The sequence below is a fragment of the Ascaphus truei genome, chromosome 1, assembly GCF_040206685.1.
Source record: "Ascaphus truei isolate aAscTru1 chromosome 1, aAscTru1.hap1, whole genome shotgun sequence".
Classification (NCBI taxonomy): domain Eukaryota; kingdom Metazoa; phylum Chordata; class Amphibia; order Anura; family Ascaphidae; genus Ascaphus; species Ascaphus truei.
Window position 1 is genome coordinate 85860857 of NC_134483.1, and position 25519 is coordinate 85886375.

At 38.9% G+C, this 25519-nt stretch overlaps 1 protein-coding gene across 8 annotated transcripts in view; it reads left to right on the forward strand.

Moving 5' to 3' along the window:
- The window catches only part of AP3B1 (adaptor related protein complex 3 subunit beta 1), a 285331-nt gene that overhangs the window by 38328 nt on the left and 221484 nt on the right, over positions 1-25519 (forward strand). For all 8 annotated transcript variants that reach the window (XR_012799929.1, XM_075591004.1, XM_075591033.1 and 5 more), the window contains exons 2-7: positions 788-863; positions 4373-4447; positions 6815-6910; positions 9741-9901; positions 10718-10784; positions 22227-22409. Coding sequence is in view for 7 of the 8 variants with exons in the window: in XM_075591004.1 (XP_075447119.1) it covers positions 788-863; positions 4373-4447; positions 6815-6910; positions 9741-9901; positions 10718-10784; positions 22227-22409 (658 nt within the window). In the remaining variant the exon portion in view is untranslated. The remainder of the gene's footprint in view (positions 1-787; positions 864-4372; positions 4448-6814; positions 6911-9740; positions 9902-10717; positions 10785-22226; positions 22410-25519) is intronic.

Sequence of the window (25519 nt, forward strand, 5' to 3'; positions counted from 1 at the left end):
AACTAAATTACCCTCACTTGTGAAAAGCAAAACAGATAAGTATTTAACTATATAATTGGATGTTTCAGTGAGGCTTTTTGTCTTTTGTGATATTAAAAGTGGACCAACATTTCAGCACCTTTGCCAAGGTATGCATTTCCTGTTCAGCCTGGGATAGCTGGCTCTAAGCAACCCTATTGCTATTCATTCATGCTATTAATCTGGTTACCTTAGGTGGGTCTTGTAGTCCTCTAATGCTTTGCCAGTGTTAAGTTTTCCCCAGGTACATTCACGTTGACTATTTTTGAGCACTGGTAGATCAAAAGAGAACCAACTCTTAAGGATTCTCTTGTTGCTTGCACTTAAGGGAGTGATTGTTCCTAATCAAGTTGTAAGTTTCAGAAAGTGATGTGCTGGAGCAAAGGCTTTGTCTGTGAGGGTGATGCGCAAGGCTCCATGGTCCAGCAGTTTACATTGTCTGTACTACATTTGGTTTAGTTGATCGTTGAAGTTAAGGCATTTCCTCTTACCCATTTTTGTTTTAATAAATACAGCAGTTCCTTATCTTTATGGCAATGCAATTTATAAAATCTCCGTGATTGATTTGGCCCAGATCCGGTTTCCCAGGGTACAAAATATGGCCACCTATCGCAATGGAGAAAGTGGTGTGGCTTCCTTAAATGGTTGCTATAGTAACCCATGGCATCTTGGTACCTTAAACATAATTAAAAGTGTGTGGGTGTATTTGAGACTCAATCACTGCTAAAGTTTTTGTTATATAAATATAATTTGTTTCTTTCATTTTTAGGAATGAAGACTTAAAGCAAATGTTGGAAAGCAACAAAGACTCTGCCAAGTTGGAAGCAATGAAAAGGATTGTTGGGGTATGCAGGTTTAAAAAAAAAAAGTTTTTTTTCACTTGTGTGAATTTTGCAATATTGATGTATTCTCTTAATTTTGCTACATAATTTTGATCCCATAGTTTCGGACTTTTACTCTTGAGTAATAATCATCTCGGGGCGGGGCACTACCTTGCCATGAATGCCCACGGTGAAAGAGTTGACCTCTGGCCTTTATCCTACCCAGGGATTAATGGCCATGACTCTGTCTTGAGGGGTTTATTACTATCTCAGGATAATCTTTGTAATGTTTATTTTAACATATTGAAAAATACAAACTGTTCATTATCCCCTACCTTGGCTGCTCCCTTTCGTATTATCTTCCGCACGCCCTGTGGATGATCTTGTCCTGCCATCCGATTTTGCACATTTTCTCTAGACCCGCCATTATCTCCCTCATACCTGCCTCATCTGATGATCGTCCAAACCAGCAGAACTGTGGTTCCCAACTCGAGTCCTTTAAAACCTGACCCATCAGGGGCTCTTACAGATTTCCTTGCTTCAGCACAATTGGTTGTCGAAATTATGAAGCCACCGGTGCTCAAACAGAATTACCTTTAACCTGACCTGTTGGGAGCTTAAGGGCTGGTGTTATGAACCACTTATTCAGATGATTGCCCTACCAACACGGCACTCCAAATGATTATTACTGATTCTTTATGCCTGGACTTTACATATATTTATCCTGTAATATTGTTTTAACACCTATTTTCATAGATATGAACATTTTGATACATACATGAAACTTGACATCTCTATTAACATACTGTACCAAAGCAGACAAGTGGTTTTTGAGCACATACTTAATGTGAGTTTTTTTTCCCCCCCCATTCACAGAAGGATTGATGAGCAAAATTACACTAGACTTCTAGCACTCTTACTGTTCTCATAACTGTGCCCAGAACATACTTGAAAACGAGAGGTCACTCTCAATATATTACTTCCCGGTAAAACATTTTTATAAACGAATAACTTTAGACATTGTTTTCTTGGGCTACGCTTATAGTGCCGGCGACGCAACGGTCAGGCTATGGTTGCTGGAAAAATCAAATTGAGACGACTTCCAGCGATCGCGACCAAACTGTTGCTCCGTCACGCTTACTATAAGCGCACGGGATGGCGGCAATGCGTTTGTTTTGCCACGGTGTCGCTGGCACTATAAGCGCAGCCTTATTAGAGATCAAACTTATGTGAAACTGTCCATTTTGTAACATGTTTAGGCAGATACATTGTTATTTGTGCATGCACGTGATGTTTTATAATTCTGTCATAATTGAGCAATATGACCCTCATCTTGGTCCTGATATTGGAAGTTCTGCTCCATTGTAATAGTTAATGAAGTGAAGTCGGCAGCTAGATTTATTTTAGTGTAGCTGAAATGGCCACTTGCCTAGGAGTCTGACATGCAACAGCTTTGGCGTTTAGGCTTCCGGTCGAATTCTCGAGGAATTTGTTTCCTATCTATTGCTCAGAATTTGCCGGGTACAAATGCAACCGCTCTCAACCTTTCAGTCTTTTCAAGAAGTTGCGAGTGACCTTAATTGGCTTTGCCCTATTGGAGATTATTACAAAGGTAGAAGTATGGAAAATGGTGTTAGGGGTTAAACCTGCAGTATATTACTATCTCTACTGTACTTGTCAAACGATCACAGAACTTGATGAACAAGTCTAGCAGTGTGATGGAGACAATGATAGCAAATTCTGGCACTTCATTACAAACAAATAACCACTTAAAAAAAAAAAAGTAGCAATGCTAGTCACTCAAATGTCAAAGGATGTACATCCAAATGTAAAGCCGCAGTTCTACATTCCCCCCCCCCCCCCTTTTTTTTCTATATTTTTTTTTTACATTTATGCAAAGCATGTGACAATGTGGCAGTCTTACACTTTTACTCTGACACTTTCTCCTAAATCTCCCACTTTTTCTGCAGTAAATTCGTACTTAATGCACATACTATGGTTTTAAGTGTAGTCTTGTTGCCGTTTGAGAACCAGAGTTCATTGTTAAAACAAAAGAATGTCAATTTGGGGTATTAAAATATTTAAAAATATTTTAATGGTTGTAATATTTATTACAGTAATAAGACTACATTAAAAAAATAATTGTTTTTATGTTAATGCAAATAATAAACAGAGCGGGAAATTTAAAAAAAAAATATTTGTTTTTACCTAGTTTGATGGGAAATTTAACACACGTAAAGCAGTATTTTAATACTGTTGTATTTAATTTATTTTTGTCCAAATGGTCTGAATTTGGATTCTTCCAGATTATCAACTGCCTTGCCTCACAGAATTCCCAATTGGGAAATAGTCCTGGCATTTTGTGTATTAAATCTGGACTATTAAACCATTTTCTTCATTCTCTATGATATCGCTGATAGACACACACATTCTGTGAGTGAACCATATTAGAAATATAGATATTTTTCAGAACAATGTTTTACTTTGTTTAGTAACCACTTATGGGCAACTTTGCAACTAGGTTGTATGGAGAGAGGTTCCGTGTTGAATGTAAGCTTTGTTTAATAATAATAAAAATAAATAAATATGAAGTACAGTATATTTCAACTTCATAAAAAAAAAAAAGTAGCTCAACCCCATATTAGCATGATCTGCTACAGCGAAAGAGGAGAGAAATGCAGATACTGGTAAGTCCTCATGCGGCAAACTTAACGCGATACCGGTTATAACTAACACGTTCTCATTCTGTGGACCCAGAGGACCGCGTTATAACGGGGTTCACCTGTATCTGTAATTTTTTTAAATGCCCGCATGTCATGCCAATTAACAGTTTTTCTCCAAGATGCTTTGTTTTATATTCTCCAAAATACAATTTTACTAATGTACTGATTGGCAGTTTTCTGTGAATTTATTTGCTTATTGAAGCAAATTTGAAAATAAGTTAAAACATTTAAGCTGTCATAGGTGGATAGAGTATATAAGATACAGATACAAAACACCCATCAGTTGACCCTCAGAAGAATTGAAGTGGGACTTTCTGTGAATGCCTCTGAGACTGGTGAATGAGTAGTGGTAGTGTTGAATCTATTGGACTCTATCCCTAGACAGCTTTATTAGCTGGATATAATTGGGAGGTACAGTAGCAAGTCAGTTTAGCCTGCAAGTAACCATAACTGGCAAACTATTTTGTGCCCTGTACTGAAAATTATGTTTCCAATTTTGTGTTGCTCCGATGATGCTCATAAGAATTGCTCTATTTGCCTGTTAAAACCATACTATGGAAAACACTAGATTTTCAAATCCGCACTGATAACCTCAAACTCCTTTAAGTCGAGTTAATTGATGGAAATATGTTTTATTTTGACATTTGCACCTATAATCTTGTATTCTGGCAGATATAAAACTGAGGGAACTGTAAATTACCATAATTTCTACACTTTGTTTGGAAACTTCTTTAGAAGATGAATGCTGTTAGAAACAAATATCTAGGTGTATTTCAACGGTTTCATTAGAATATATATTTTGTTTTTAAGATGATTTCAATTGGAAAAAATGCTTCTGAGTTATTCCCTGCTGTTGTGAAGAATGTAGCCAGCAAAAATATAGAGGTAAGCAAAATGAATACTATTATGTTTTAATACAATTTTTATGTTTTAACAAACTGGTAACGATAAGCATTTTGTTCTTTAAAAGTTGGTAATATATCCTTTCATAATATTGACAAACCCCCTAATTAAGTTTGTCATACTAATTATTTTGCACATGCTGGTAGGTGTAGCCACCATATTATTTCTTGAGAAATAAGCCTATTATGTGTTTTATAGGACAAACATGAGAATTATACATTAGTGTTTATGATTTATGTAGGGATATATAAAATGCAATTTCGAAAGCTTGTGTAATAGTCTCTGCATATTTTTCATGCTGGTCAATAAGAAATATCTTGCTATATAGGTAATTTACCCCCCCCCCTAAGAGCTTCATGAACAGTTGTATTAATTGTAAGTACAGTAGAAGACAAAAATTGCTATTCAGTCAATAAAACCTAAACTCTAGTTTGTGATCCATATCAATAAGACTGCTAAGCACGTTAAATGACAATATTTTAGTGTTCTAATTTTAATGTTATTACACAATCTTCATCTGCAGTTCAATCTTCACATGACCTGTGACCAAAGGTAAACAGTACAAGGCATGTAAATGCACTGGTGACATTCAATTTTTTGTTGTATATTTTGTTAGAGCAGGTTAACGTTATGAAGTGTGAAGACCTGCAGAAAACATAATTTAAATCTCTTAATAATTGGAAGAATATGCAAAGAAATCATTAATATATACAAATAACAAATATTGATTAATCATTGGTATATTTAGGGTAATTTCATAAAAAAAGGTGATTTGGAACAGAACAATTAAAAGTTTACATGCAATGCATGAGTGCCCTGACTTTGTGTCAGGACTAGTAAATGCTACATTCATAATTGCCCAGACCAACACAAACAAAAAGGCCATATATGTATTGTCAGAGCCTCCCTCTGAACACAACCCATCATCCAACACTCCTTGATGACCAGATCCGGCTGCCCTCCCTGACGCCCATAAAATGACCACGAAGGGGACCTGCAGACCTTGCTCTCCTCTGTTAATTTGCATCCTGTTTTCATTGCGTGAAGGGCCGCAATCTTCACAAACTGCGTCACAAATTGCAGTTGTTACTGTATGGCTAAGGATTGGGATCCTGAAGCAGGCAAATAACCGTACTTTAGATTAACCCTGTCTTCCACTTTTATTGTCCATTTTCTTAAACTGTTTTGTACCTCCCCCATTCTGCCTTGCCCTGTCTCTTTGTAGTTAATGGTTACTGCTAATCTCCTTTGTATTTTGACTCATCTGTAGTGTCTGGCAGGATTGAAATTCCTTGGGGGTCCTACTAAATGGTATTGCAGTCTGTTGGAGACTCATCCTGGAGTGTGGTGGTTATTTTCCTCCGGTTACCCCTCTTTCAGAGCCAGTCAAGTTTTTCTTGTTCTTCACCTTTTCTTGATTAACACACACCCATGTACACTATATTCGGCAATTTGCTACTGAAGGTGTGTGGTTCAATGTGTTACCAGCACACCGGAAAACTTTATCTGAACCAAAAGCATTTAAGATGAGAAGTTAAATCCTTTGAAAATAATTGAAAAATCACTCCAATAAATGTCTTGTCCTTAATGAACTGAAGGCTGCTTGCAAAATTATATACTGTGAATGTATTTTTACGAGCCCAAGCTGCATTAGCCTTTCTTGGGATAGGCACCAGATGTTGCCAAATGACAGGATGGATGCAGTGTGTGACCCTGTACGGTGCTGGAGGTACAGACCAAAATCAAAGGTTTAGTCGATATGTCATGAAGTTTGATGTACTAACATTGATAAACTAATTAAACAGACCTTCCTGTGTTCCCCACTACTAATATGGCCCTGTTATGATTAGTTTCACAGTCAGGCATGTAGTAACATTGAATGAAAGTAACTGCAAAGAGAATGGTGTAGTCACGCATCTCTAAGCACTCCCATATCTGGTCACAGAGTGGTTTCAAGGAAAGGAGCCTTTCACTGCACACCTGCAGTCATTCAATGCACAGGCCTCTTGTGGTCACTATTGATTTGCTCTAATCTAAAGCAGAACAAGGACAAATGTTGTATTTTGCAACCTTCTGTGATTTAATATTGTTATGTCTTTTGCCCCAGCAGCCACAAAAGTGCCTCTCTGGAGAGTGAAAGTATACAATTTATTTTGTTACTTCAAAAGTTTGAAAATATACTGTGTTGACACGTTGACACGCTGGTTATGAAGAATCCCCTATCTTGTTTAGATGTAGCAGTCTGTTATTCTAACACGTCTCCTGATCCAAGTTACGTTATATGATTATGTTCATCCTTTCATCCTGCTCAGGCTAATTCAATATCATTTTCTACTTTTTTTTCTTCAGATAAAGAAGTTGGTTTATGTTTACCTGGTGCGATATGCAGAGGAACAACAAGACTTGGCTCTCTTATCCATTAGTACTTTTCAACGTGCTTTAAAAGTAAGTTTGCTCACTGGAAGTTGTGTAAAAGTTAAAAGTGGAGAATAAACAAAAAATGAGTTTATACAAAAAACGAAATATATTCGTACAATGTGCCATGCAAAGTATTTTTTGTTTTTTGCCTGTGTGCAGATCTTATAAAAATATATATATTTATGATTATAATTTGTAGAAATGTTTATTAAGCCTTCTATTTATCCTGCGTTTAATAACGATGACACAAAAATACCATGAAACAAATGTAATAGCAAAGTTGCACATACAGTTCCAAAAGGGAAGCATGTTCCTGGTTGTAGTTTGTAATTAAGGATGTTAATGGGAGTTTCTGTGCGATAGTGCCCCGATCGGCACTATCTCTGTTTAATGAACCCCAAAGAGGCTGGTTTAGTTGCGGTACCTTGATCGCCATGAGTTGTTCAACTGAAATGAACTTCTTTCCTCTTTGTACCCCGGCTTCTACTGTATACGTTAGCTGTAGAAATGTTTCTTGTGTTCTATACTCATCTAAGCATGCTTCAATAATGTTTAATAATGCTAATAAACGGTTACAATTAAGAAAATATCGTGAAAACAGATTCTTTACCAAATGTGAACTGCTTTGAAATCTGTAGAGCAGCAAGTTCCCAGGCGTCCTCTGCAGCCAGTAAATTCCTCATGAAGGTTGTACATCTATGGAGAACTACAATACTTAGGTTTTTAAACGCAAAATAAAATTACCTAGGTTTCTCTAATATTGCTACAATTGTCAAAATACATTCACTCTGCTATACTTTCAGTAAGGGGGGCTGAGGGCCCTTGAGGGAGTCGTAGTTTTAAATATATGTGCATGGGAGCTGTAGCACCCAACTGCTTCTGTCTGTCTCACTCTTCTCCCTCTGTTCTGGTGCGGGCTGCTTGCTGGTCCTGGAAACGGAAGCACGGCACACATCTAAATACTAACAAGCAGTGTGCCTGATATTCTGATTAACCTCTCAAGATGCATGGCAGCCAAGATGAGGAGAAAGGAGTTGGGAGAGAACTAGGTAATGGGAAGAGAGGATTAATTGGGAGCCTGGCACAGAGAGGGGTCATGGGATTCAGGGGAATGAGAAAGGTAATGAGTTGATGGAAGGAGAACGTTTTATTGGGTATAGTGAGAAGAGGTGACAAACATTGAGAAAATTGATTTTTTTACAGGTAAGCAGTGTGCCCATAAGATTACCAGCTGTTACTGTTTATTTTTTTTACATTTTCTGCATGCTATTATCAAACGCATGCTGTTACATGGCTGCAGTGCTGCCAAACACTTTCCTGAGGCCCAGGACTAGTGTCCGGGGGCCCCAACTGTTGAGCTGGGGAGGGGTTCTGGCCCTAACTTCTCACCAGTGGGAAGTCCAGGGGCCCTAACTTTTCACTGCAGGACTGGTGTACAGGGGCCCTAAATGCTGTGCGTGGGAACCAAGCAGCTGATGGTGGAAGTAGAGCAAAGAGTTCTCAGGTCATGGCAGAGTTGAATGGGCAGAGAACTACGTTCCTGAAATGTCAGACCTACATATTGCAGGAAGGTCAAACGCCAATGCAGATTTCCTTTGTTGAAATGCAATCCATTCAGGACAATGGGCTGTAGATTCTTATAAATATATTAAAATATTCGAATGTTCCATCAGCTGGTCATAAGTTAAGGTCTTAGCAAGTGGACTTAATGGCATTGACGTAAAATACAAAGTTCTTGCAATATTCAAGGGCAAAACAAATAGATCTTTAAGTAAAAATAGAAAACATTTAAATATTAGGCGCAGAGGACCTATCAACCAATGTGATTGATCCTGTTGCTTAAAGGCAAGAATAGCCTCAACTTCAAATGTGCAGTACAGCATTTGGAGATGGCTTCTACTCTGATATAAATTGAAGCAAAGCAAATCAGCCGATGTGTCTGTAGCAGACATTCTTGGGTTTTGTTTCAAGACTGTAGCTGATCGTGATATGATTTTCCGTTTTTCGCATGTAGACCAGAAACGGAGGCCTCAGATCAAGCCTTTCGTTACAACCTGGAACCTTAATCTGGTTCTTGAGTCATTACTGGATGAGCCCTTTGAGTATATTTCAGAAACATCCCAGAGACGTGTAATGAAAGTGCATAGGAGCAGGGTTCGCTCTGTAAATGCGCTATACACGACATTGAGATAGGTGATTAAAGTTGTGTTCCTTATAGCGGTGATTTCAGCAAACAGAGTTTGAGAAAATCACACTTTAGCCTTTAACAAGATTATCATTAATATCATGTAAATAATTATTTACAAAAAAAGGGCCAACATTTAGGTCCTATTAAAGGCCATGAAAAGTCCTTTCAAAGATTTGTATTATTATTTTAAATGCACCATATAATTATTTAAACAGCCCCTTGTGGATTTTTGCTCTCTGTGGTACAGTATAACAAGAGATGTTTAGCTTTACTTCAGACAACCATTTAAAACCTGAAGAATATATTTTACCTATCATTTTTTCCCCTCGAACCCGTTCTTTATTTGATCCTTTTTACACCCTTATGCTGGGGCGAATAGTTAAGGTACGGGGATCATATTTTTTTTTCCCCCTTGTTTCAACAATACAATGGGCATTCCACTTTTGGAACCGTACCATGTCAGTTAGCTCCTCCTTAACTATGAGCCATCCCCAGATTGTACTGGGGGAAAATAGGTACAGGATGTATTGTTGTACTGATGCTAAAATACGTCTTCAAAATATGCCTCTTGGCATCCGTTTTTCACCAAAATTTGTCATTTGAGTCTCTTGATACAAAGCCATTTTGTACTCACAGCATCTAACTTGTGCTTTAAATTTCCTGTTTTAGGATCCTAACCAGCTGATACGTGCAAGTGCTTTGAGAGTTTTATCAAGTATCCGTGTGCCAATTATAGTTCCAATAATGATGTTGGCCATCAAAGAATCAGCAGCTGACTTATCACCATATGTAAGGAAAACTGCATCCCATGCTATACAGAAGCTATATAGGTAAGATGCCTCACACACAAATACCCAGTTGGCACCTGACATTAAACTGCTTCCACCTTACTACTGATGTGCATGTATTTACTCACTTGTAATAGCTTTTGCTTGTTGTAAATGTGAATATAAAGCAGCAGCCCATTTAAGCACAGAAGAAAAAACATTTTGCATCAATAGATGAGCTTCCTTTAACAATGTTCTAATTATTTAAGCAAAAATAATATAAGCTTTACCTTTTCAGCTTCGTAAGCAGAATGCTTTTCACACCATTCATTACTTTATCAGTTCTGACCTCGTCAGAAGTATACTCGGGGAGGGGACTCTATACTTGTGGAAGGGGGAGCGGGAAGGTTGCATACCACACATGCTAAAAGAAGTCAAACCTACCCTAAGTTTCAGCTTTATACTAGCTAGTTAAAACCTTATTTAGATGCTACTTATAGCTGCTAAAAAACAAATATTTTTTTTATTCATTCTTAAACTTCTTAAGCGTGATAATATGTGGTGGTGATTTTGTTCCTGATGGGATCTGCACCTTAGAAGTACTATTCCCACTTAGCATAGTACGGTATATTGGCTTTAAAGCATGTAACTCATTGTCTAGCATTGTAAGGTTTTTTTTTTTTTTTTTTTCTCTATCAAGATACACAATTAGTATTTTTTTCAGCAACTGATGTCTGTCTTGCAAAATATAACTACACTGATTTTCATTCTTGTTCTTAAATCTTTATTGTGTGCATTGAATTATTTTGTTTAATTTAGTTAGCGCTGCAATATAAAACATTTAATGTATACATTTGTTTTATTTAATTTTTTTTTTAGTCTTGATCCAGAACAAAAGGATGTGCTTATTGAAACAATTGAAAGACTTCTTAAAGACAAAAGTACGGTAAGTGGGTTATGTAGTGAACAACACATTTAGTGTATGCAACTTGTTTATAATAAACCTCATGATGTAGAATTGGATGCCATCCAAGCGTCAATTAAAAAAAAAAAAAGTTATAATATATGCAGCTTTTGATTTACCTCTACTGAAAAGTAATTATCTCGGATGCTTATCGATTCTTCCATGATCAATCAGCAAAATCCTGCTTCCCAGGGTTCACTTAATGGCTGCCTTTCAGTTCCAATCAATGCTTCAGTCGGTGTAACTCGGCAGCTACAATGTCTTCTTATATTACGAAAGTAACATGAACTATTGTATGATGCGCTGGCCTTTCTGTTTTTGTTTGTAACATTGACTATTGTTAGTTTGCGGCTGAAACTGCTGGGAATATTGGCAACAAATGATCACAAACAGGAAAGTGTTACAAATATCTTGCACTGCTAGGGCAAGGGTGTTAAAACTTAATATCGAAATCAAAGGATGCTTATTAAAGCTCATTAAAATGGCATTAATATTTACTAAATATTTATATTTTTTAAATCAACTTATTTAATACTACAGCACTGCTTTATTTAAAAATACAGTCATGTAGGATGTTGCATGGCATGCTCCTATTTAACAAAATACCATGTTAATTATAAAAAATGGCAAGAGATGTCAAGTCATATAAAGTGCTCACAATATCTGAAAACTGCATGAAGGCTGTATTTACTTACTAGTTCAAGTGTTGTAAAAAACCATCTTACTGCCTAGATTACAAATGCTTTTCTGAAATTCCCAGCTCTTCTTTTAGATCTATTCAATATTTTTATGAAATATTCAATTCACATTTTTTTAAGTTGCTTTTATGAACAGAGTGCATTTCAGCCCATAAGTTGTTTAAGATTTAAAAAACAAAAAACAAACCGCTTTATTTTAAATGATAAACATGAGTCTTTGGTTATTTTACAAAAGGCAAATAGATTTAAATGTATGAAAAATGTGCTTAAGCATGTATTTTATGCCAACTAAATGACAATCTAAATACATAGTAAACTAAATGTAAGAATATATTCCCTTGCAAATAGAAAATACAGTATTTGTACTCTACGTGAGTAATTTGTCAAACATTATATAAAAACATTGAATTACCTGTAATTTGGTAATATATTTTCTTTTGAATGGAGAATGAATTCTATGTAATAATAACTTTTTCATATAGCACATTCCTCCCAATGGGACTCAAAGCGCGTCACAATTACAGTACAGAGCACGGTTCACAGCACATATGAATTCAATACAGTCACAGCCTCTGCCCAGATGAGTGTACAATCTGCTTTTGGTGCCTGAACACAACACTTGTGTTAAACCCCCATTTTCTGACCTGTTTAACCTTTGATGAAGATATTATTGTGGGCTGCATGTAAGGGAGACCTGTAACTTTCTCCAGCAAGTTTTTTTTTCTTTGTTTATAAGAGAACCCTTTTTCTAGATTTAACCAAAAAATAAAAATAGGGTTTCTAATCTTAAAGCACAAGAAATGTCTAGGAACAATTAATTCATGTTTGTGTGGTTGTCTTGTGACACATTTTGGTTATACATTTTACTCTCTCCATTAGGATACACAGGGCCATATTTACAAAGCAGTGCAACTCTGACACCTTCCACCATGGCTTAATAAATATGGCCCCTTACAGTCATTTCAAGTGAATGAGCTGTAAGTTTAGAACGGGACAGTTTGCCTCAATGTCGGCTCCTGTGCCCGATCGCTGTCCATTTAACCGCGCGGCGGATCCGGCAAGCCAGGTCTGCATGTCCGGACCGCCAGCTTCGACAATTGCATGTTTAAATGTGCCGCCACATCGCCACACTGCCTAGACAGGCTGCTCTGACGTACCATGTTTAAATGTCCTGCGTTTAAAAGGCCTGGTACAAGGCACGCTCTGTGTGGACCTGCATGGGATGGGCTGGAGAGTACAGTGTGCACCTCCTCCCTGCTACTGGCTGGGACTAGAGTGCCAAGGCAGAGCCTGGAGGGGTAGGAACCGAGGCAGCCAACTCTGGAAAACAGCCGCAAGATTGGGCCTCATACCAGTTGGAGGCCCTGGTGCAATTGACTGCACATGTGGTAGTTCTGCCACTGATTTACATTGAATTTTTCTCTTCCAGGTTTCAGTACTTGCCCCTAACTAAGCAAAAAATGCTGTTTTACTCATGCTGCGCAGCTCTCATATCTCGTGTTTCTCATCCATCCTCATATTTTTATGCACTAACTATTTGCCCCTCACCCTGTCCCCTCCCCCTCCCACATACCATCAGAATCTGCCCCAGCTTTCAGAAATGTGAAAACTTGTCTTCCTCTAACATCTAACGCCCTGTCCCCTCCCTCCTGTCCAACCCCATTGGACCAGCTGTGTGGCTGGACCAATCTCCATGCTATGCAACATCCCCACCCTCAAACTTAATGTGATCAGCTGTTGGGCTGGACCATACTCCAACCTGAGGTATACTCCCAATGAGCAGCCGCTTTACATTTTTGTTTCAACATTCCCTCTAGATTGTAAACTTGGACAAGCAGGGCCCTCATGACCTCTCGGTTTCTGTACTTATTTGTATGTAACTATGTAATTATCAAGTCTCTGTACCCCCCTTCGTACCTCAATGTAATAAACGGTAATGTGAGAAGAATGAAGAATAAAGAAGAATGTGAGAAGAAGCAATTGTGGTCATTAACAACTTTTTTCGAGTAGATCAGGGCTCCCACATATTTTCCTCTTACGGACCCCCTGAATAATAGTTGTGTAGGAGCACCATGCATATCTAGTTAATCAATATATCAATCAATACAATATTATAAATATAAAAATGAATGGACCATTCCCTAAAAAGTAGCATGTCCTGAACCAACCTTTGACACTGACATGCTGATGACAGATCAAGCATTTGGTTGAAAGTTATTTGCCCGAAATGAATTCCTGGGATTAATGGGGCCATCGCTAAAGTCATCCAGAACCACTGGTAGCTCAGGAGACACCGTTTGAGAGCCACTCAAGTAGATTGTTTCACTATAAAAATTTAATTTGAGATGAAAACAAAAGTGCAAAAAAATAAATGAAATATTTTACCTTTTTTAAATATATATTTACATTCACTGTGTATAATTAGGTATCCACATTTACTAATGTAGATTTACGATACACAGCCTTACAGCACCAAGATTTACTAAATGGTTCTAGCCTTAACATAAACATAAAAAAGCCCCTGCTTATGGGCTCTCTGGCTTATCAACATAGGGATCTACCAGCCGTTTCCAGCAGTGAAGCATGTTCATTAGCCAACATCTGATCATTTCTTTCAGAAAGGTATCTCTTCTCCTTTAGCTGTATTAAATATTAAGTTATGTTCTGCTCAGAGCCAAACACACAGGTAAACTGGTGTTTTCATAAGTTATTGATTTAAGGTTGGTAAGAGCTTCACTGTTGTGAAAAAATAACTGTTTGTGCAGCTGTTTTATTGTGATATATCTATTATGCTGCTATTAGAAGATAAATGACTGATCTTTCCTATCTTCCATGTCTCTAGAAAATTGAAATAAGAAGGGAATATCATTTGGGCTCTATGATTAGGGCAGGTGGGAGGGTCATTAATTTAAGAGAAGGGAATCTTTGCAGAATAGGCCAACTTGCAGCATACTATCAATCATACACTGCTGCACTTCTTGTGATGACCCAGCACTCTGAGATTTTTTCCCCCCAGCGTTAATTAGAATTCATGACAAAATAGATGCAAGGAAACGTTTTGTACCCCTCATAATTTTATAGAGAATTTATTGTTATTAGAGGATCCATTTGCTTAGTGTGATTTTTTTCATTACCAGGTTGTCAACTACCATAGATCTGGAGAAAATATGAACTCCAAAGATTGAGTGTCACTTTTTGTTGATGGCTCATGTAGTTTACCTTGGAGCGCAGCTAATGGCTGAAGTTCATAGCAACAGCACAGAAAAACGTGGCAACCAGTAGAAGACAAATGAACCATGTTTATTGCTTTAATATAAAAAATACATAAATGGAAGGCTGCATTTGAATTTGATGAGCTCATTGCTAGTTTTGTTGAAGTGATTTATTTTTTCATCTTGTACAAAACCTACTATTGACACAGCAGGATGGAAATTAACGGACTGTTTTTTACAAAGCAATATTTTTTGTTTTTAAGTTCCAAGTGAATCATTTTGTTTTAATCCAAAGCGTTTTTATGCAATATTGAACATTTAATAAACTGAAATTATCATTTTTTGCTTGACGGTTTGCATATTCGGTTTTAACAGAGCAGGGAAAGGTTACAACGAACATTGCTGTATAGCCATCACTATTAGTGACTTAGGCATTTTAAACATTTGTTTTTCACATTAGTTTTTCTAATTTAAAGTACTAAACCGTGGTGCTGCTATGTTGTACATTGGGTTGCCAAATTATTTTATGTGTTTGAATAAACACGCAAGTGAGAATACAGTAGATGTGTAGCAACTTTTCCCCCACCCCAAGTGAGATCATTTAGCTACCGGTGTACGCTGGTGCATACCTGTGAGGTAGAACAGAAGGCCTGAGATCTCCACGGTGGTATAGGGAGACATCAGTGATGGTTCTTCGGCCCGCGGAGCACCTCCAGCCCAAGAGGATCCTGGTGCAGCCATGATGAACCTCATAGGCAATTGTTCTTATGTACTCACACTCCAAATGTCACATCAGAGATGATATAACTGGGCTTTATTTGGTTCAGTACAGCATTGCAGGTTCCATTCCCTGAAGGCAGTACCCCGGGCTTGAGGCCCTGAGCCCTCTCCTCAGCATACCTTACCCCCTAAGGCTGCGCTTATAGTGCCCAGCGACGCAATATTGCGCCAAAACAAATGGGGACGCAGCCTTACAGTGCTAGAGGGGCCAGAGAATTAGTAACCCAAGGGAACTTGGCTACAGATATATTTGACAGAACTGTAAAAACGAATGTGATTTTGTAACAATGAAAAATAGATTTTTGTTTGAGGTTTGTACCACTTGGAAATAGCAGAGTACTTGATTATGTCCAAAATATAGGCCAAAAATTACAGGCGGCAAAATATAAATGTGTATGAACACTGAATTATTTACCACTTACTGAGACAAGAATGGAAGTTGCACTACAATCTAGAACTCTATATTGCCACTAGAACCTTTTTATTTTGCTAATTTGCCCATCTTCATTTTAACATACCTTTTCTACTCTGCCTATTGTTTCCATCATGATATACTTAAATACTGTAAAGTACATTTCACTTTTGGGCTTTGCACTTGCATTTTATTAGACACATTTACAGCATCTACACACATGATGCAAGATGTACAACATGCTTGCATTTCAATAAACAGATTATACTGTGATCCTGCCAATGCAGGGTATTGCACTGCGATCATGTTAACTTGAATGGCAGTTAATGTGATATCCTGCATCGGTGCTTAGTAAATCTTGCCTTTGTTGGATTACATACTACTAGCTTTCTTGTCCTCCCCATATAAATCCCTCACGTACTTCTGACCCTGAGGAAGGCAGTTGTGACCGAAACGTTGATCATACACTGTGACTGACTAAAATAATTCCGTAAATGAAACTTGTGTGCTGGGAAAACCGTTCTTTTCCTTTACTTTTTACTGATGACGAATGGCTGATTGTCTCCTTGACAACCTGGCAACCTCGGTCTAATTTTTTCCTTTTGTCTTTTTTGAGTGCACAACATGTCCTATTATTCAAAGCTTTATCCCTCACATACTTAACATGCACTGCAGTCCATACACGCTATGGATTTATTTCTTTAAAATGCCACTCCCAATTAATAAATCAACTTACTAGTGTAATAAGTGTCCTTAGAAACATGTGGTGTCTTATTCAAAAAAAAAAAAATCAGTTCTGCACTATTAGAAAATACTTGTAGTATATTAAAAAAAAACTCTGTGCCATTTTTAATGTACCGTATTATAATGCAACAAGCATTTTTTTTGTTTCTACAGCAGCCATTTACAAAGTCACATCCACTTCCTCTTCTGAAACAGTCTCTCCATCCCTTTTTGTGCTCTGTCCCCTCTCTAGCTGTGCACCAATTGTATCTTGGGACTGAGTGGTCACATGATCTCCCCCACAGAACTTTGCATCTTTGGTCCTCTTCTGCTGCACTAACAGCCATTTACTGAACCCCCGAGCCGAATCTTTGCCGATCGATCACAGGAGAAACGATCGATTAGCAATTTGGCTAATTATTTATCATTGTGTGGATTGTATTGATGCAAATATTAAAGGGGGAAAAAAAAAACACAGCTTGGACGGCTACATTAAAGTAACAACTTGAGTTATTTTTATTCTGTGAAAAGTGAATGTTTCCCTTTTTCTTTGGGTCTGATGAATGAATGCATAGCGGTTTGATTGATGTTTGTTTTTGACTAATGATGTACAGTAATTATAATTACTTTACAAATAAAGAACAAAAACAATGTTCCTGTGTATTTGAGGGATAAAAATATTTGCTATCAGCACAAGACATTACAAATGCAAAACGCTTCCAAAGCATGTTTTACCATTGAAATGCTATGTCTTAAAAATTATTTTTAAATGCTTCTACCTATCGGAAATTTGTAGAAGGTGCCAATTGGCTACCTAGACCTACCACTCACTTTCATCCTTACATATCCTTTTCACTTTCATCCTTACATATCTGAAATAAATTGCAGATGTTCATATTTAGTTTTCACTTCTATTCCAAGGACATGTGTGAGACTGCACTCACATTAGTATTCATTTTCAGGCTGCTCTATACTATTACTTGGTGTGCGAGACCCAGTGGTGGGATGGCATTCTTAAAGCCTCTTATGGCAGAGCCATAGATTTCCTTCAGTGGTGGTCGGGTCTATTCACTTGATGGTATGCTAAATTTAGCACTGTTTTGAAAATACAAAGTGTATCACTATCCTCATTCACTTCTACTCATATTTGCCCACAGCCATTGCTTCTTTCAACCTTATGTCATCGCAGTCGCATTGGCACTTTCTGTTGCTTTAATCTGTATTATATAATCTGTATAGTGTTCTGGAAATTGAGGAGGCATAAGTGGAATTGCAAATTGTTTGTGTGCCCTGATTGTTCTTACAGTATGTAAATGTCAAGTTTTGTCTAGTTACTCAAAAATGACTACTGTCTTACAGTACCACTACATACAAAGAGGAGGAAACTTGCTCCGCCTATACTGTATGTACTCAAAGGATAGGTGCAACAGTGCAAAAAAGATACGAGTTAGAGAGAAAAGGGGCCCTGTATTCATACACTCAATAACCTCAATGAACACTTGAAGCTTAACTTTTATTGAGAAGGATATTGAGTGCAGGAATAAATACATGGAGCCTTTTCTCTTTAACTCTTGTGTATCATACAGAAGCAAGGTTTTAGCAAAGCCTCCAACTTTGGCAAAGGAGCACACTTTTCTGAACACTAGAGCTTTGTGACGGGTTGCTTGTTAAAATGTGTACGGTGCTCATTAATTTAACTCTTGGCAACTGATCTGGTAGCAGATAAAGATTATGATCGATGTTTTTGTTTCCCAGCGATCTTTACCATTGGCTTCCCTTTTTTTTTTTTTTTAAACATTTTGAGCATGACTGGAAAAGAGAATTATCATAAGTAAAATGCATTTTGTTGAGTTCTCACAAATAATCAATTCCTTGGTTTCTGAAACGAGTTGTGTTCATGCTGAGACCAGCAGGTACCAGTATATGGACAGGGCTGGAGTCAATAAATGCAACTTCACGCTTATACTGATTGGTAATTCATAAAATTCCCAAAGGACTTCCAGGTTGCTTAGCATAATAGCAAGTAAATGTTCTGAGCTGTTTTCTTTCGATTTGTAATGTTTGGTGCATATTAATAAAATGGTCAAATACTAGGGGAAAAAACTCTAAAATTATATGAATATGAGAGCAAATAGCATTTTTCAAAAAGTAGCGTTTCAATAAATTGTATTTTCATTCGATTGCTTTTTAAAGTCATTTGGGAAATTGTTGAGACTTAAATGTAATCCTCTGTGTTTTCATAAAATATACCATTGTAACAATAATTTTCTGCAAGGATATTGCATCACAGTGTGCATTAAAAGACACTGATACATGTTGATTTTGTTTACAGACAATGTCATGTTAATAGTCTGTGATTTGTACAGAAGTACATCTCTGACACAAGCAACTGAGTTTTTGTTCCAGGTGGCAGTCTTTCCTCTGTTACTATTGTTTAAAAATGTTGACGTACAATGGAAATTGTTTTATGGAATGTGTGCTTTCTGTGTAAGAAATTAGTTATGGGTATTTTCATTTTTTTTTAAATCTGTTGGTGGACAATCACAACAGTGAAAACTGCATTTGATTCTATCACTGTATAACTATAAAGGTATAGTGGGGCACATAATAATCTTTAATTGTGCCTAGCCTAATTTTTCATCTCCTATTTGGCATATATTTTGTTTACCCTTTACAGGGGCCTGTTCTCTCTCACATTGCAGTCTTGTGGCATTCGAGTCCATATTTACCATGTCCTAAGGAATCTTAAGACCCACTCACGTGAATGTGATGCAAGGTGTTTCACGAATTGTCTCTTTGTAAATGGGGCCCACTGTCCTAATTCTTTTAGTAGAGCTTTCATGTATAATCCTTTAACCTTGTTTGGGGTCTTTAAAGTTAGTCTAAAGTAGATATATATATAGCATACAAACAGGTGAATCATCCGATTAACCCTCCAGGCGCTCAGAATATAGCATAGTCCTGCTGGTGCAAGATAAAGTAAATCTTCTACACCCAGGCGATACACAACCTTAGTGTAATATGAAGACACATATAATCATTCCCCCCAACCGGCTCACCGCGAGCACTATGAGGTTGGGATATGGGACACTCACGTGTAAGTCTTTGTAGTGGTTAGTGAAGCCTGTGCGGGTCTTCTCAGTGTAATATATCTGCTTCTCCTGGCTGAAGTCAGGGTGTCTCTGCTTGTGATCTTTGCTCTTCACCGCCAACCCAATACCCGCAGACGCGGAGGGCGGTCACCTGACCGGCGGCCTGAACGATACTTGCTGATAACGTCACGGCAGACTCAGTGAAGGAAACCGCAAGCCAGCAGGAACTCAGCGTGCAGACGCTTGATGCAGCAATGTAAAGGAACTTCTCAAGGAGAGAAAGATGCGTCGCACAGCACAAAAATAGATGAAGGCTGATGTGGGATAAAAATAAGCTTTATTTGCACAAGGTGCAAGTGAGTCCTCTTTACGCGTTTCGGCCTTCCAGGCCGAAACGCGTAAAGAGGACTCACTTGCACCTTGTGCAAATAAAGCTTATTTTTATCCCACATCAGCCTTCATCTATTTTTGTGCTGTGCGACGCATCTTTCTCTCCTTGAGAAGTTCCTTTAGATATATATATATATATATAGATATACATACTGTATATATAACTATAACTATATCTTTTTTTTTTTTTTTTAAATAACCTTAAGCATGATTTAGGTGGTTACACCAGCCGTGGACAGAAAGCTAACTTGGGAACCAGCTAGAATTTTTAGTGTGTGTGGGGTGGGCTGCTTTGTGTGTCAATGTGTGTGTGTACATCTGTGACAGACATACTAATGTACACAACCTCCATTTCCCCCTCCTGCCATAAATTAACTGCACTGGCAGGAATGGGAGCAGAGTGGGCATAGTCCATGGTGCACTCTGACCCCCTCTTCCGCCCCCCTGAAGTCTTGCTCCCCTTCCTTCCCCACCGGACTGACCTGTCATTCACCATTGTGACAAGCAACAGTGCCACCTATCCTGCTTTGCGCTTGCGTATAGGTTGTCCTGTTGCCGATCGTGTCGGTGACTGACAGGTCAGTCTGACATACACCCTAAACCCAGACACGCAGCATTATATATTTATACATTTTCTTCTACCAACTGAAGTGCTACTGGGAAAGTGACTTCAAATATATAACCGTAAACAAAAGCTCCAATGCACATCCAATATGGCAAATTATTTAGTTAGATAATTCATTTGACCAAACGATTTGTACTAAACAACCCATACTTATGAGAAGACAGCCTTGAAATTAAGTAAACCATTTGTCATATTGAATGTGCATTTGGGCTTCTTTGTTGGCCGGTCAGTCAGTAACTACCCCAAAACATGGGCACCAGGGTAACATTTTAAGCGACCAAGTGCCCTGGCATTTTTCATCCCTGGCACACAAACTTAAATAGGTATGTAATTTGCACTCAGTTTTCCATTTGAACTACAGTGTGTAGAATGTGTCTCTCTCCCCTTGCCCTCTTTCATATGTATGTGCATATCTATATATAATTGTCCCTCTCTATCACCTATATTACCTAAACCCTTTTTGCTACCTTCTCATGTTGTACATTGATGGAAAGCTTTTTCGGTATGTTTCCAGGTCACATTTTTGAATTTCCAAGATTGTGACCTCAATCTCCAATTAACAGGCTGTGTTTATGCCATTGCCGTATTCCAGGAGCCTTGTAAATACTTCAAGGCTTATAATTTAAGACTGATCTCTAATTATTATTACATTCTACAAACTGCAGGACCTATTTTCATCCCTTAGTTTAATTGCTGTGCATGAGTGTACACACACACACATACACATACACACATACACACATACACACACACATACACACACACACACACTCATACACACACACTCATACACACACACTCATACACACACACACACTCATACACACACACACACTTATACACACACACACTCATACACACACACACACACTCATACACACACACACACTCATACACACACACACACACACACACACTCATACACACACACACATACACACACACACACATACACACACATACACATACACATACACACCATTGTGATGGGTATCAATGGTTAGAACTAGTTAAGAACTGATGCTTACTTTTGTTATAGTATTAAACATGCAGAAATTCGATTTTGTTTTTCAGCTTGATCACACATTTATCATTCTAAAATATGAAGTTTAGTGCACCTTTTAAGTGATTAACCTAGAAATGGCATTTAAAAGTAATTTTAGCTTATAACAATGTAATGCATACTGAGTGTACATTTTGCAACATTGGTTTATGCATTGCAGGTGCAGAAATTACACACTAAGGCTGCGTCCATAGATAGGCAAACAGCGCGGACGCGTCCGCACGCTGAGCGATCAGACTGCCTAAGGCAGTGATCGCGTCTATACGGCGTGCGCGTGCACCCGCTTTCCCTCAGCCTCCGCGTCTCCGTACGAGTGTCTATGGACGCAGCCTAACACACACTGTCCCAGGTATGCCCGGTATCAAAATGTTTTACCAATATGGCTACTGTAACGATTTATTTTTTAAATGACATTTTGTCTTTCTCTAGCTTGTTGCAGGAAGTGTTGTGATGGCATTTGAAGAGGTATGCCCAGACAGAATTGATTTGATCCACAAAAACTATCGGAAACTTTGCAACTTACTGGTTGATGTGGAAGAATGGGGACAAGTTGTTATAATCCACATGCTAACTCGATATGCACGTGCACAGTTTGTTAGCCCCTGGCAAGAGGTAAGTGTGGAGCACATTTGGTATTGGTAATAAGACTTACAGTGCCCTGTGGGTTTTCTAAGTACTGTTATTAAATATAGTGGCATCATTTTTGGTCCAGGTAGTTTGAGCCTAGGCAAAAATAGCACAACAGGCTTAAAAAAACACGAATTAAGGTGACTATTATGAATTGGTGGGGCAAAGTTACACAATTGTTTGAAAAGGCTATAGTAGAAAGGGAGAGAGCACCTACAGAAGAAGACATAATGGACTTGTAAACTGCAATGTTTTCCAAGGCAACAAAAGTCGAGCCATTTATTATCTGGTCATTTTCACCACCTTATGCCTGGGGATTCGTGCTTTGTGAAACATTAACATAAGGCTGAAAAACAGTTACATGTACGTAGTTAAAAGGATAAAAACAGAAAACCCAGCGCATCATACAAAATGACACCACATATAGTACAATACCTCTGTGCTTATCTGCTCATGAAAGAAAGGGTCATTTAGTTAAACCCTTTGGCCAAAAGGTTATAAGCCTGCAGCCCCGTCACGGCATGCCCAATGCAGGTCATAACACTACCTGACATAATTCTCATGCACCTCTCTTTTCTGCTGGAGGGAGAAAGACCGTACTGGGTCTGGGATACACAGGATCATGATATAAACTGCTAATTGGAAAGTGGGGCGGGGCGAGCTTTAAACCATGGGGATGAGGGCCACACCTCCAAGCAACAACAGCTGCATAAGGCTAAGTCCCCGTTGCACGCGTCCGCACGGCTGTCTTGCTTGCCAGCGGCGCGTGCAACTCACTGCACCGCGATTTGCGGTTTGCAGGAAACTTTTTTCAGAGCGGGGGGATGGGGGGTGGCCAAACGGGTCGGGGGGGGGGGCGCGGCCATGACGTGGGGGGGCGCGGCCATGAAGTTTTCCCTCTTCCGTGTTTCAAACAATTTGCTCCCATTGGCTAGTACTAGCTGGCTTGCCATTGGTTGATGGGAGCCAGTCTATGATTGGCCCCTTCGCGTACCATGTGATGCGTTGCCGCACGGGAACACCATTCTCTTGTATCCCGTGCTGGCTGACGCGTCACAGTACGTCGTCAGTTGGCAGTGAGGAGGGACTGGGACCGGATCGTGAGTTTAAACCGCAATGGTAAGTTGCGCTCACGCCGCCGCCCGCACCACCGGGCGCAGCGGGTCCCAGCCCTAACCCATCAAGCTCCAGAACCCCAAAACCCACCCTCACATCATATATACAGCATATATATTAGTGTCAAAAAGCAGTGCTACGGAGAGTGGCAGGATATACAGACAAAAAAAGAAAAGCCAGCGCATCATACAAAATGACACAACATATAGTGCAATACCTCAGTGCTTATCTGCTCATGAAAGAAAGGGTCATTTAGTTAAACCCTTTGGCCAAAAAGGATATTCTTTTCTAAATGTATTTTATTCTTCCATTTCAATCACGCTCTTCACACTAATGTAACTGTTTTCTAGAGAAATTCTTGTATTATTGCAAATAAGTTTCTTGAATGGTTGTCAAAAACAAAAAATGTTTTACTGAGTTTACAGCTCATCCCAAATCATGAAATGTTAGTCATTGCATCACGTTTGTTTCCTTTACCTCTAACTAGCCCCTGACAAAAGTGTGTGTATGTGTAATCTGTCACATTTGCTGTTGCTTTACTCAGGATATAGGTCCTAATTATTGTACATACCCGATTATTTTAAAATTGGGGCTCTCAAAGAGCACTTTCGACAAGGTGGGTGGGGAAGAAACTTAATAGATATGGGGTCCCATTATACAGAAGAATAAAGCCCCCAAATTCCTGGAACCAGCCCTGCATTGTTTCACTTAGAGATATATCTTTTTTCATATCAATCTCCTTTAAGCTTTTATCAAGATTTTATGTGTAGGCTTTTCAACACTTTGTAACTTAATTTTTTACTGGGATTTCATTATACAGGCCATGCTACGGAGGTAAGCAAAGTGCATGCTCATGCTCATTTCTAAAATCTGGTGTTGATGGACTTCCAAAAGTAAAGTGGCTGCACCAACCATGGCTGCCATGTCTTCTTTAGGGAACAAAGCCATCAAGCAGTTGAAGGGTAGCTGCTAGGTTATAATGTTGAACTTTTCCAGCTTGACTTGCTTAGGTTTTGTCTTTAAAGCGGCAACCATTCTGCAGGTAGACACACAATTGTTCAATTATAAGACAGTCCTTGGTGTGCCTGTGTGCCTGTGTGCAAAACCTCCTTGCATTAGGCCTCGGCCATGCTCCCTGCTGGCGTGCTGAGGCGCGCTAAGGCGCAGGGAAAGCGGGCGCTTTCCCTGGCCTTGCGGTTGCTTACCGCACGCGCTGTCAGGGGGCGGGCCGGGGTCGGGCGCGTCACTGGCCGGGGGTGGGCCAGTGACATCACGGAGCTGGTTCGCCCTCATTGGGCGAACCGCTCACGTGACTGGCCTGTCGCGCCGGCAAGCGGGGGAATTTTAAATTCCCCTAAGACCTGCGGTTCCGCAAGCGCGCGGAAGCGCAGGTGAGCCCTTACTAAAGCCGCTCTAATTGCGGCTGTGGGGGCTCAGTGCTGAGCGGGAGCGTGCGTTAGCACGCTTCCGCCAGCAAGCGCTAAACATGGCCAAGGCCTTACTTGGCAGCTTTCTTCTTTTTATTTTTTTGTAGGTTCAGAGATGTTTATACCTTTACTATAGTTCGTGTCCCTTCAACGGGCAGTGAACAATGACATTATTATAAAGCAGTGGTCCTATTCTGAAACCGCATATATGCAGCATGGCTTTCTGAAGGTTGGCAATCCCACATTGCTTGCTTTCTTATAATAAAAAAACTTTATAAATGATGAAACGAAATTCACTGATGTGAAAAAAAAATCAAAGCAGTATATTATGTTTTAGTTGTAGCAATTGTAGGAAAATACAAAAAATGTTAACTGCAAAGGCACACTTGTTGGAAGTAATAGTTTTAAGTGTTTTACATTCGTTCGCAACAGAATTTGATGGATGATAAGCACCACTTGGCCCACCTAGTCTGCCCATTTTCCTATTTGCTGTAAAACCTCAGACCCAATGTGGTCATTGGCTTTCTTTTATATCTTATAGCCATATGTCTA